We start from the raw sequence: 13220 nt of genomic DNA on the forward strand, positions 1-13220 counted from the left end.
AATGGCATTTTGAGTACATAGACTGAGGTTGAATTGGATTGCATTATATTGGGTATTTCTGTTCATTGCTGTACACTAGAAATACATTACAATATGAGAGCAGACTTTACAACCATTTTACATTTTAAGGTTTGGATGTGAGCCCCTGCTTGCATTCTTTTATCATAACAATTGATCATTTGTCAAAATAAAATGTATGGAGCTAAAGTGTTATGTAACTACAGATCATAATAGCACTGCAAACATAAGATTTCAAGACAAATGTCACCATCAAGTGGTACACTTTTGACATTGCACAACAAACCTTCGCTTCCAACAACCCTCCGTGACTGGTCAACCAACCTTTTACACTCACAGAGGCCGCCTATTGGTTACTCGTTACCGCGAACTCGTATCTGATTGGTTCCTTCTAACCCCAAACAGCCAGCACGTTTTTGTCAGGATTCTTTCGTTAGCTTAGCTCTCTGTTCTGACTCCGACAATCAACAGGTTAGTGCTTAAGTTAATAAGCAGTATATACACATATGCTTGCGTAATGCTTAGCTTTAAAACATTACATGATTCCTTTTTATTCGACTTAACTTTATACTTCTTAGTAACCTAGCTGGTAATACTCACTTCGGTTCTGATGTGTGGAGTTTGCTAATTAGCATTGATTTAGCAGGGTTAAGTTTGTTTCACCTGAGGATAGCATTAGCTAAAGAGTCCTTCACTCTTGTAGTCTTGTTGGAAGGACAGCACAAGTGTCTTTGAACCAAACCGAGTCTTTGCTTAATAAACTGAAGCTGCAGCGACAATCCCAGCTGTTCTTGACTCTGCTACACATCCATTTTTAAATGTGGCGGTTTGCATCATTTGTGAAGTGACGACGTGGGAGGCAGCCAACGGAGGTTAGGTTGCTAGGCAACAACTAATCCAGAATATAGCTTTTGACACTGACCAAAGCTCAAGCTTTTTTATTTTATATGAGCGTAGTATGTGTTGCAGTGAGTGTTCCGTTACAGCATTTTAAAAAAACAGTAGGTTTATTGAGTTCTTAGAATTAGCAACATAGGATAACCTTTGGTATTTAGCGTTACGTTAGCATACCATTTGCACAGTTACCATAGTAACAAGATACAATATATATAGAGATGCTATAACCAACGCCGAGTAACGTCTGACAATTTGGACGGGTTCGGTTCTGTGCATCGTAATAGCATTAACATGGCTCTAGTGAAACGTTGATATGCTTTGCTGCTAAATAACGCAGAGGACGTCCTTGTTTCAGGTATGGATAATACAATGACGGTACGTGTAGCTTACTGTCGTTAGCATGACAGCTGTGTTTTTACAGTCACCTAGAGCTACATTAAGGTAATTAGATACTTAATGTTATGCTTAGTAGCATTAGTTGATTACTTGCACCGCATGTGCACTACAGCTAGGTTGTTTCACTGTATATTTTTGTATGAGGAAGAATGTTTGACTGTTTGTGGGATTTATTTAACGCTATATGTTCAAGAAACACCGCACTGTTTTATAGACTTCTAATCCGCTTTGCACGTCTTATTTGTAGGGATGGGACAGCCGCCTGTGGTGATCCTCCGGCGCCTCATGAGTGGCAGATAACGTTAGTGACGGTGCAAAAGCAATGTTGTGCCGCTGTGCACAATGAAGAAAATATTCAGCTTCACCAAGAAAAAGAAACACCCGTCCGGTACTCCTGACAACGGGAGTGTGCTTTCTGTTGGCTATGACCTGAAAGACAAGGACCTCGGCAAGGTTCACAAGGCTGCATCAGGGGGTGATCTGGCAAAGTTGAGGCAGCTCGCCAAAAAGAATGATATCAATCAACTTGACAAGGAAAACAGGTAAGTGGCTTTGAAGCACTTGTTGTCACATCTTTGAAGTTGTACAGTATGTCTTATTAACCCTACTAATATAGTCCACATGCATATCTTAATAAATGTTATTTTATTTGTATTAGATATACACTTATCTACTGTATATCTCTGTTAACACATTATGTTTAACCATCTTTTTTCACTCTTTTTAAAATTGGTATGTATAAGAGTTCACTATTGACCCTTGGCCTATTTTAATACTGTATCCCTTTGTTTAACAAATGAGTTGATTCAAAACAAAAACTGTTCCCCAAAAAGGAATGCAGCCAATCATATGGATCAATTTATTGTGCTCTTGAAATAGCAAAGCTCTTTTTAAGAATAGTATTGCAATACTAGAGCCATAGTTTTCATAATGTAGCAGGTTTAGGGTATGTTGTTGATACAAGTATTGAAACCTTGTCTTTGTATATTAGAGCTAGTACATGTTCAGTACTTTTGACTGTAAACAGCAAACTGCCGTCTTTTTGAAGCAACAATTAAAATGTACACGACACCCCATTGTTTCTTTTCTACTTATGTTTCAAAGTGGGATCTTGTTACCATTTACAATTGGGGTCTCAAAAGTGAGTTGCTTATGTATGCTACTTAAGGCACGTTACAGTATAGCTTGTGAAATATCATCATTGATATACAGTATTTCAGGCACCTCAATGAGTGCAGCTGTTCATCAAGGTGCTCTAAAGATAAGCTTACAATTATCCTTGTCAGCTAAGTAGAAGGATTTTTGTAAGAAAGAGATTGCACGCTAATGAGAAACACTGTCATTTACCATTTCAGAACTGCGCTTCATATTGCCTGTGCCAGTGGACATGCTGAAGTGGTGCAGTTTCTCGTTGAGAGCAAAGCCAAGCTTAACCTATGCGACAATCAAAATAGATCCGCCCTAATGAAGGTAATCCTGGATGATGAGACTCCACCAGAGAGTGGTTCTTCATTTATGTTGAACATATTGTGATGATCAAAGTTTGCTACTTTCCTCATACATTGTTTAAAGCCTGACCTGTGCAATCATATCAATCTCATCTCTATCAGGCAGTGCAGTGCCAGCATGATTCCTGTGTCAAAATACTGCTGGAGAATCATGCCGAGCCTAACCTGGTCGACATCAATGGCAATACAGCACTACATTTATCGGCAAACATCCCATCCATGTCAACTACTATCGCTCTGCTGGAGCACGAGGCCGACATCAATGCACACAATAAGGTGATTCCGTCTTTCTGTCTACAACAGCTCACAACTTAGTGATGATAGATGGTAGTGGTTGGACAATATTTAGGCATACTCCTGTTATCTTCATTGAAGAAAAAATAATTAACAGCCCTTATCATGCCAAACCATTATTAACGTTTTAAGCCACACATATTCGAGTTTCCTTCTATTAAAATTCAAAATGTTTGCTGGGAGATAGATGTCATTTTTGTATGCATTCAGTGGTATATCTGTAGGCGATAGTCAAATGCTAGAAAATAAAGAAAGATATTAAAACTAAATAAATGTGTCTGTCAGCTATCATATTTGAGTTTCAGTCTATGATGAGTTGTTGCTGTTCTGTTGATGAAAAAAATATAGTTGTTAACTGTGATCTCATATTTAGGAGGGATTCACACCCTTGATTGTGGCAGTCCGTGAGGACCATATCGAGATGGCTGAATTTCTCCTCAAAGAGCGGGCTGATATAAATATCATGGACCAAAGCCAAAGGTCAGTACTGAACAATGAGACATTTCTTAAGCATGTCCAATAACCTTAAAGGTGGGGTAGGTCATTCACTTCAGAAACACTTTTTCTTATATTCCATGGAATGCTCTTAAGATCCCGATAGCAATGAATACATTAAATGCTTTGACAATAAATATATAAAAAAATTCATCTGTGGAAGCCGTGGCGCTGTAAAAAGCACGACCAATCATTTAAGCCGGCCCGGCTAATATAACTGGACGGCCTAACTGCCTGTCAGCCTTCCATCTGTGCACAAACTTACCTCGTGCCCTCATTGGCCATGTGCGCGTTCGTGTGTGTTGGAGGAGGGGCTCTGTAAGGAAGTCTGAAGGAAGGGGCAGATTTTTTCCGGTTGTGTACTTTCAAATTCTAGCGCACTCGAGCTGGTTTCTCCATTCTTACCTACCCTACCTTTAATGTTGCATAATTCTTTGTTTACAAATGTTCATTTTGCTATCATTTTTTTTAACCTGCAGGTCCGCTTTAATGTTAGCTGCAGGCAATGGACAAATCAGTATGTTGCGGCTGCTTCTGAGGTTTGACGCCGATATCACAATAAAGGATACCAAAGGATGGTCAGCCGATGATTACGCTGTGATGAATGGGCATCATCCGTAAGCTCTGATTATTTTCTTTGCACATATTTCCCTAGAGTGGTATTTATTTTGCAGTTCATGGATTTGTGGAGTCTCTCTGGAGTGCAACACTGGAACAAACTACCAAATCTCTCAAATGGATAATTGTGTTTGTTTATTCATTAGGAAACAATTTAGTTTTAAAACTTTTACTTTTTAAGGCTTCTGACATTTTACATCATTGTCTTGACTCTCTTGTAGATGTTCCCTCCTGATCATTGAGCACGGTACCCAGAAGAATGAAGGGCCTTCTATATCAAATCAAGGGCTGAGCAAGAAGAAGACCGTGTTGAGTAGTCCTTCCCAAAACGTTGAAGCGGGCTTCTCTTTGGGAGGACCAGCCATTGATAAAGATGGTAGGGTGATGCATTTTTATCACATAATAATCAATAAGAGTGGTGTGAGGATATTATGGTTGTTTGTAATTATTATTGACTTTGATTATTTGATTTACTCCTCATGCATTACCTCTTGACTGGATTCTAGAGCATCGAGCAAATGAAGCAGGGGGAGGTATAACTTTGCTTAGATGAGCTTTTATAGTTCAACCAGTCAAATGCTGTCAGTCTGGTGACAGTACTGATCAATAAGTCCCTAAAGATGGATGTTTATGCTTCTTAATTTGTAGCGCCTCGTGCACCAAACTGTTTCTGCGTTTAAAAAATGACATGCTCTCCTTGTCTCTATTTGACAGATAATATATTAAAAAATGACATGCCTTCCTAAAATGTATCCACCTGATGCTGAACATAAGCTGCTCTGTTTTCTTGCAGATTTTGAAGACAATTCTCAGTCGGAGTCTTTAAGTCGGTAAGGCAGTTCTCTTTTTGTGGATTATAACCTAGGATTACAATTGCCGTCCTGGCTCAAACCATTCTTCTCACCTTTTCAGGGTTTCAAAGAGTGCTGCAGATGAATGGGCTTCATCAGATGACGATGATGAATCCGTTTTAATCGAAAAGGTTGGGTGATGTTCCTTTTCTTCTTGTAGACTGAGTTTTTTCTGAATTTTGTTCTATCCTTCAATTGTTATACTGTCTTTCAGAAACCATCGAAGGTAAACCTGAGGAAAATGATTGCATCGAAAAGAGGAAAAGGTAATACGAATATTTTACCCTTATCAGAGCCGCTTTTACACCAAGTACTTTGCCGTACTTAGTTCCCAGCACTTATGGCACATTTCCACTGCAGCGGGGTAGCCCCGTTTAAGCGTCCCTTAGCGTCCTCGCTCAGGCCTCGGGCTGCCTCGCTGGCCGTCCGAGGCCGTGGCGCATTTCCATAACAGTTTAGGACCTGGGGTAGCAACGCAGTGTAGGCGGAGCGATCGGCTTTGTTGTTCCGTCGAACTCCCGCTGGATTTTATCATCCCCAATGAGATGTAGGAACGTCGTCACCTCCTCGGTCGACCACGGTGTGCTTTTCTTTGACGTTGCCATTTTTGTAGCTCCTCCGTTTACAAAAATGCTGTGTATAAAAATGCTGCAAGCTTGCTTCTAGATATATATGCGACGCTAGGGATGATCTCGCGCACGATCTTGTGACGATTCTCTCTGACCAATCAGCAGTCGAGAGTGTTGACGTCACGAGTTCAGCCCGGGCCCTGGCCTGATAGAACCACGATTTTATGGGGCCGGAAAAAGAGGGAAAAAGTACCCGCTAGCCGGTGCTATGCTATATGGAAAGGCCACCAAAAACTGGCCTGGCCGCTTGAGGACGATTTTAAGGACGCTTTAACGGGGCTACCCGCTGCAGTGGAAATGCGCCATTAGTTCCCCCATGGAACTAAAGAGCAGATCGCGTTCACACCGGAATAAGTCCCTGAGGGAAGATTACGCAAATGAAGCCGCTGACGTCACTTCTTCTTCTTCTGCTTTGGGTTTACTGGCAGGCCGCAAACAACTTCACTGCCACCCGAAGTCCCCAGCCGGAAGTCCCCGGAGTTGGGGACTGGCTTCAGTAGAAGCCTTCCGAGTAAATCGCCAGAACGCTGACACCTCCTCATCTCCACCGCTCCCATGTTTTCTTTTGTGTTGCCATAAGTTATTCTCTCTCCGTTGGTGCGCGAGGCTAATGCTAATAATGCTAATGCCAGCAAATACAATGCTTCACAAAACTTTTCCGAGTTTTACGGGGCGTGGTTTGCAATTCGCGCAGCCAATCAGAAATTGGAACTTTTTCTCGCCAGGAAAGTCCCACCTCTCTAGCAGGGAAAAAGGGGGTAAACGTTCTCATGAACTAAGTTCTCTTTTTGGTGTGATCGCAAAATCCCAGGAACTATCGGAACTAAACGGGAAACGTACGGGGAAAAGTACTCCGGTGTGAAAGCGCTTCTTGTCAGTGTTCCTCCATAGTTTGTGTTTTTTTGGTAGTAATCTTTCATCCCTGCCTGCCTGCCTTGTAGCTTCTGCGATACCTGACAAATCCCTGAGCGCTACAGAATCTGAACCAGGGAGTGAGAATAGAGTGCAGAGAATCCCATCCCTCCTTAAGGCGTTACCGTCCAGCAAAGCTCCAAAGTACCCAGTAGATCCTTCTCCCATTTCCTTCCTGTCCAAAGCACCCCAGATGTCTTCTATCCCTCTTCAAAGCTACAAAAAGGTAAAATATTTGGTGTTGAAGCTGTGCTGATTGCATTTTTAAGATCTGTCCTTCTATTTTTTTCCCCCCAAAACACTCATTACAGCAGACGATCAGGAGCAAAGCAAACAATCAGAGCAGCCTTCCACTAGTAACACAAGGTCAGACTCACAGGAGGGAGAGGAGGAGGAGGAGGAGGAGGAAGAGGAGGAGGAGGAGGAAGAAGAAGAAGAGGAGGAGGAGGAGGAGGAGGAGGAGGAGGAAGAAGAAGAAGAAGAAGAAGAAGAGGAGGAGGAGGAAGATGATGATGATGATGAGGAGGAGGAGGAGGAAAGTAAAGAGGAGGAGGAAGAAGATGAGGAGGATGAAGAAGATGAGGAGGAGGAGGAGGAGGAGGAGGAGGAAGAGGATGATGGCAAATGTGTAGCTTCTGTTGAGGCCAACAAGACTGAATTTGAAGACAAACCCTCTGTTACTGCTGCTCTTAAGATTATTGACGCTGAAAACATACCTGGTGCTGACACCCCTTATAGCAGGGAAACCAGTCCCGGGATTGTAGGAGACTCAGAGAAAGATGCCACTGTCCACCCACCTGGAACAATTAGTTATGCACTGCCAGCAACAGACTGTATCGTGTCGGCCATTAGAGTAGAATCTAAGTTTTCTGATGAAGATGACAGCCTTGGTTCAAAAGGAGGCCCCCTCCCTTCCAGACTTCACACAGAAACTTCACCAGCTGTGGTAAAGGAGGAAGAAGGAGAAATGGATAAGGATGATAATTCCTGGAGCAATGGTAAAGGTGAAAATACACACGGTTCCTCTGATGGTGCATCAAAAAAAGAATTGTTCAAAGAGAGTAAACACAGATCTTCATGGGGCTCCTCGTTAGACGACAGTGACAATGACCTACCCAAAGAATATGAGGTAAACAATGAAACCCTTGATCAGAAAAGTGATGTTCCAGATGTACAACCAGAAGCAGAAACACTGCCTTCAAAATGCCCATTAGCTCAACCAAATGTAGATCAACCAGATACCTTGTGGGATTCCTCATCACCACGGGTACCAAGTCCAAAACGTGTGTCGCATCAGCCCCTGATAGAGGAACTTGTGTCTGCTTTGGGGTTACGTTCAAAAAGCACCCTTCAGTCCAAAAACAGACTAGCGAAAGCAACAGTAGATGAATCCGAGTGGGATTCCTCTACTGAAAATAACCATAAAGATGATGCGCATTCACCAGATTTTAAAACAAATATTGTATCTGCAAACCAGACTGGTGAGCAGCAGTGTTCTGATGACTTTGCGGAAGAACAAGATAAAGAAAGTGTTGAGAAAGTTTTAAATTACCCTTCTACTGCAGGGTCACCAGTACCTGAGGGTGAAAAGGCAACCACAATCCATACACTAGAACTAGATAACGATGAGATTGAAACATCGCAAAAGGAAGACAGATTAAAGTCGGAGAAGGAAGAAGGCGATGACAGTAGTTGGGATGATGAGGATGAAAGTAATGAGTCAGAAAAGCAGAAGTCAATGGGGACAAAGGATAATGATGTTGAAGTCTGCGGTAACGTCTTAGAGACAAATCATTCCACCCCAAACATGTCAAGGCCCACGAGCGCAATAGACAACAAGTTAGAGGGAGATGAAGATAATGAAAAGGATCAAGAATCTATTATTGATGGAAAGGATCAAATTGTAGAGAATAACGGGCTGGAGGAGGAAGACAAGCTGGTTGATGTCGACAAAGATAATGAGGGAAGTGAGGACTCTGACAGCCAGGACCAGAGACTGCTGTACGATTTCGCCAGCGCAACGGTCAAAGTGTCTGACGATGAAGACGAGGCTAGATTAACTTCATATGTTCCGCTAGAAAATAGTAGTGCCATTGTTTCCCAGACCAGAGTGTCATCGGACGACCTCAATGAAGAACCGACAAGGACAAATATGTGTTCAAGCCCACCCACTGTCGATCAACACCGTGACTCAGATGGGAACGCATCGCCTGACGATGAAGCGTTACCTCAGACGGACATTGATGATGTTGATGTGGTCTCACCTGATGAGGCAGAGAGCTTAGGCATGAACAGTCAAGAAGTCAGAAACATTGACGAGCCGGTCATTCAGGTAAAACAGGAACACTACAGGTAGTTTTTAGTTGTAGCGTAATAGTTTCTGAAATGAAGTGTGGCCTCTTAAAACCAGCACTTTACAAGCTATTTTTATATCCTTTTCCCAGTGTTTTTCATACCATTGGAGTTGCCTTGTGAAATATGCTATAGATGAGAGTAACACCTACGTCACTTTCGGGCGAAAATTACGGCCCCGCCCACTTTTTGGGGAAAACACCGCTGTCATTTGAATGGCGGTCAATCCGATCAGAAATGTAAGAAAACCGTGGATTTTTGGATCTTCAAAGAGTCCGATTACGACGGCCAGTCGGGCAAACAATTACATTAAATCCTTGGAAATTGACGATCGGGCTCGATATATGGTTAAATTAAAATCAGTAGGCAAGTTTGTAATTTCGCCAGCTGTTACTCTCATGAGCGAGGCGGAAAATGATAGTTTTAACATGCCAAAAAGCTGCTGTGTCGTTTATTGCACCTCAAACATTAAAACAAATCCAGAGTTCAGTGTTTCTGTATTTCCTCTAAGAAAAAAGGACAGTAAAAGAAGAGCTCTTTGGCTTCAGGCTTCATTGCCATTCAAATGACAGCGTTGGTTTCCCCCAAAAGTGGGCGGGCCGTAAAGTGACGTAGATGTTACTCTCATCTGTGGACATCGATCGCCTACTGCTGTATAATATTCAACCATATATTGAGCCCGATTGTCGATTTCAAATTATTCAATGTAATTATTTGCCTGTCTGGCCATCGTAATCGGGCTCTTTGACGATCCAAAAATCCACGATTTTCTTACATTTCTGATCGGATTGGCAAAAACTTCATAATTTGTATCGACCGCCATTCAAATGACAGCTTGGTTTTCCCCCAAAAGTGGGCGGAGCCGTCATTTTTGCCCGGAAGTGACGCATGTGTTACTCTCATGTATAGTAGCTTTTGAAGTTTATGCTTATGTAAAATGTATTTGTAATTTTTTTTTTTTTTTAGAAAGAAGATTCAACTGGGGATGAGGATGATGATGACCAGGATGATGATGACCAGGATGATGATGAGGAGGATGAGCAGGAAGAGGAGGAGGAGGAGGAGGAGGAGGAGGAAGAAGATGTCTCAGATGATAATGAACAACTTCAAGCAAGTGCAGAGTCCCTTGAGGCCTCAGCTGTTCCTGAAACAGAAGTCTCTAAAGATAAGAAAAGGGGTAAGGAGCTATTTATTTATTATCGATGCACTATGTACAATGCACGGCCAACTGTATTTCTAACACTACAACTTCAACATCTGGTACCTACTGGTAGTCTTTTCCTCAGTAAACAATAACAGCTTTGCACCTTTATATTGTTTGCTTTAATGACAGTCAGATACAATTTTGATTTTCTTCAACTGTAGACATTCTTACTGAATCGAGAAATTATATGATGTTTACCAAATCAACTATAGTAACTATAGGCGCATTCACACCGCAGTACTTTTCCCACAAAGGTTCATGAGAACTTAGTTCATGAGAACTCTTTTGTCGCGTTCACACCAAAAAGAGCCGGTACTAAAATTAGTTCATGAGAACCTTTTCACCCCCCTTTCGTGGGAGAAAAGGGTTCCTATTTCTGATTGGCTGGGCGGATTGCAAGCCACGCCCCGTAAAACTCCCAAAAAGTTTTGTGAAGCCGCCATTTTATTATCCTCACATTAGCATTAGCATTAGCCCAGTGCAGAAACGCAGAGAGACTAACTTATGGCAACACAAAATAAAACATGGGAGCGGTGGAGATGAGGAGGTGTCGGCGTTCTGGTGATTTACTCAGAAGTCTGAAGTCCCCAACTTTGGGCGGCAGTATACGCCGTGAAGTTGTTTGCGGCCTGCCAGTAAACCCAAAGCAGAAGAAGAAGAAGTGACGTCAGCGGCTTCATTTGCCACCCCCAGGGATTTATTCCGGTGTTTCTAGGCGCAAATTCACACCGCAGTACTTTTCCCACAAAGGTTCATGAGAACTTAGTTCATGAGAACTCTTTTGTTGCGTTCACACCAAAAAGAGCCGGTACTAAAATTAGTTCATGAGAACCTTTTTACCCCCTTTTCATCACTTTCGTGGGAGAAAAGGTTCCTATTTCTGATTGGCTGGGCGGATTGCAAACCACGCCCCGTAAAACTCTCAAAAAGTTTTGTGAAGCCGCCATTTTATTATCCTCGCATTAGCATTATTAGCATTAGCCCAGCGCAGAAATGCAGAGAGACTAATTTATGGCAACACAAAATAAAACATGGGAGCGGTGGAGATGAGGAGGTGTCGGCGTTCTGGCGATTTACTCGGAAGGCTTCAGCTACTGAAGCCAGTCCCCAACTCCGGGACTTCCGGCCGGGGACTTTTCTCCTTTGGGCGGCAGTATACGCCGTGAAGTGGTTTGCGGCCTGCCAGTAAACCCAAAGCAGAAGAAGAAGAAGTGACGTCAGCGGCTTCATTTGCCTAATCCACCCCCAGGGACTTATTCCGGTGTGAACGCGATCTGTACTTAGTTCATGAGAACTAAAGAGTTCTCATGAACTAAGTTCTCATGAACCTTTGTGGGAAAAGTACTGCGGTGTGAATGCGCCTAATGTTATTGTAAAAGTGGTTATTCATTAAAAAAATTAAGTGCTGCTGCCTTGTGTATTTTCTCTATATCTCCTACCATTACTTTTCAGTTTCAGCATTGTAATAAATCTACACCTGTTGAAACAGATTTCCTGTCCGAGCTGGGTCTAGAGCAGGGAGAGGAAGAGCAGGACTCTTGGGACTCTGAGGTACAGTGAAGACACATTATGTAATATCTATGAGGATCAGATGTTAGCCAATCAAATTCTCACAGATTGCCTTTTCTCTTTCAGTCCCACTCTGAAAACCCCAAAATTCCACAGCAAGAGAAACAAAGCTCGCTTATCAAAGTTAAAGAAGAGGTGGCCACTGTTGAAGAAGGTATTTTTTATTTTTAACTTTTTTGAATCAAATCATTCAAGGCGCCATTTCACGCTTCAGAAACAATATGACCTTTTGATATCATGTTTATAAAAAACTGCTTTAGTGTAGGGCTGCTCAATTAATCGTATTTTAATCGCAATTACGATTTTGGCTTGCAACGATTATGAAAACAACATAATCCAAATAAAACGATTATTTATTTATTTTTTATTGGTTTTTCAGTTGAATTATACTTAAAGTTCAGGGTAATCAACTGTTAAAAACATATTGTTCAACATTTTTTTTTTCAATAAATAGATGTTTTCAAAGTAAATGGATACTCGTTTTTTAATAATCGTTATATCAATTATTGACCCAAATAATCGAGATTATGATTTTTGCCATAATCAAGCAGCCCTACTCTAGTGTATAAATGTATTAATATGTGTCTGTGAAAAAAAGCTATAGAATGTGCAATGCAATACATAATTTCCATGAATCATAACAGCTTTTCCAACAATATGTTACATTTCTTTTGTAGACTTGTTTTATATTCCCTCGTTTTTAAGAGAGGAAGGAGGGAATAGGATCCTAGAGCCTCGGAGGAGTGTAGGCAGGCCGAGAGGCAGCCAGGGAGAGGGTATGAATGCTTTGACTCATAGGTCTGAGGAACAGCATGGTAACCATCACCTCATGATCACCATTAGAGAATGCATGCAGCATACAGTACGCCACTCCACCATGCCTATACCCTCAAACCCTATTATCCCACATTTTGATCATATTTATTTTCTTAACTAGCTTTGTTTCAGCAGGTTTTGGCCCAAATTATAGAAATAACTAAGTGCAGAATGCTTGGCAAATGCTGAAATTGTGTCCCAGTGTATATCAGGAATCTAATTGCCCAACCGATGCCTAACCATTGTCTCTTCACGCTAATTAACCATGAGCTTGTTTGCATGGGAATGCGTTTTGATGTTCTGGCAAACTCAGCCAGCTTCACCAGAATGGTTTTTACATAAAAAGTGTATTGTTTTTCACACATTTCACAAGTCATGTCTCTTTCAGTTGGAAACAACCATACTGGTGATAATAGACAAGGAGATGTTGAGAAAGATGATGGTGTACAGAAAGAGGTAGGTCCAGCAACTAGATGTCCTAGAAAATCAAGTAAATTGTGAAAACTGTTGGAAACATGTTCTTTTTCTTTCTTTCTTCCAGACTGAGAAGTCAAAGTGGGAACCTCTTCGTGTTTTGAGCAAACTTGAAGCCGATCACGAACAGCAGACAGGTGGATAGAATAACCTGAAGCATTGTGGTTCCTTTTGGTCTGTTGTTTTT

At 41.8% G+C, this 13220-nt stretch overlaps 1 protein-coding gene across 1 annotated transcript in view; it reads left to right on the plus strand.

Moving 5' to 3' along the window:
- The first annotated feature begins 430 nt into the window (after positions 1-430).
- The window catches only part of ankrd26 (ankyrin repeat domain containing 26), a 53336-nt gene continuing 40546 nt past the window's right edge, over positions 431-13220 (plus strand). Inside the window, exons 1-17 of the mRNA XM_034085124.2 lie at positions 431-489; positions 1559-1853; positions 2667-2781; positions 2922-3095; positions 3487-3593; positions 4088-4225; positions 4448-4602; positions 5020-5056; positions 5139-5208; positions 5292-5343; positions 6648-6844; positions 9937-10147; positions 11664-11725; positions 11810-11897; positions 12421-12519; positions 12948-13015; positions 13101-13170. Coding sequence (XP_033941015.1) covers positions 1654-1853; positions 2667-2781; positions 2922-3095; positions 3487-3593; positions 4088-4225; positions 4448-4602; positions 5020-5056; positions 5139-5208; positions 5292-5343; positions 6648-6844; positions 9937-10147; positions 11664-11725; positions 11810-11897; positions 12421-12519; positions 12948-13015; positions 13101-13170 — 1843 coding nt within the window. The 5' untranslated portion in view covers positions 431-489; positions 1559-1653. The remainder of the gene's footprint in view (positions 490-1558; positions 1854-2666; positions 2782-2921; positions 3096-3486; positions 3594-4087; positions 4226-4447; positions 4603-5019; positions 5057-5138; positions 5209-5291; positions 5344-6647; positions 6845-9936; positions 10148-11663; positions 11726-11809; positions 11898-12420; positions 12520-12947; positions 13016-13100; positions 13171-13220) is intronic.

This window comes from Pseudochaenichthys georgianus, chromosome 6, assembly GCF_902827115.2.
Source record: "Pseudochaenichthys georgianus chromosome 6, fPseGeo1.2, whole genome shotgun sequence".
Classification (NCBI taxonomy): Eukaryota; Metazoa; Chordata; class Actinopteri; order Perciformes; family Channichthyidae; genus Pseudochaenichthys; species Pseudochaenichthys georgianus.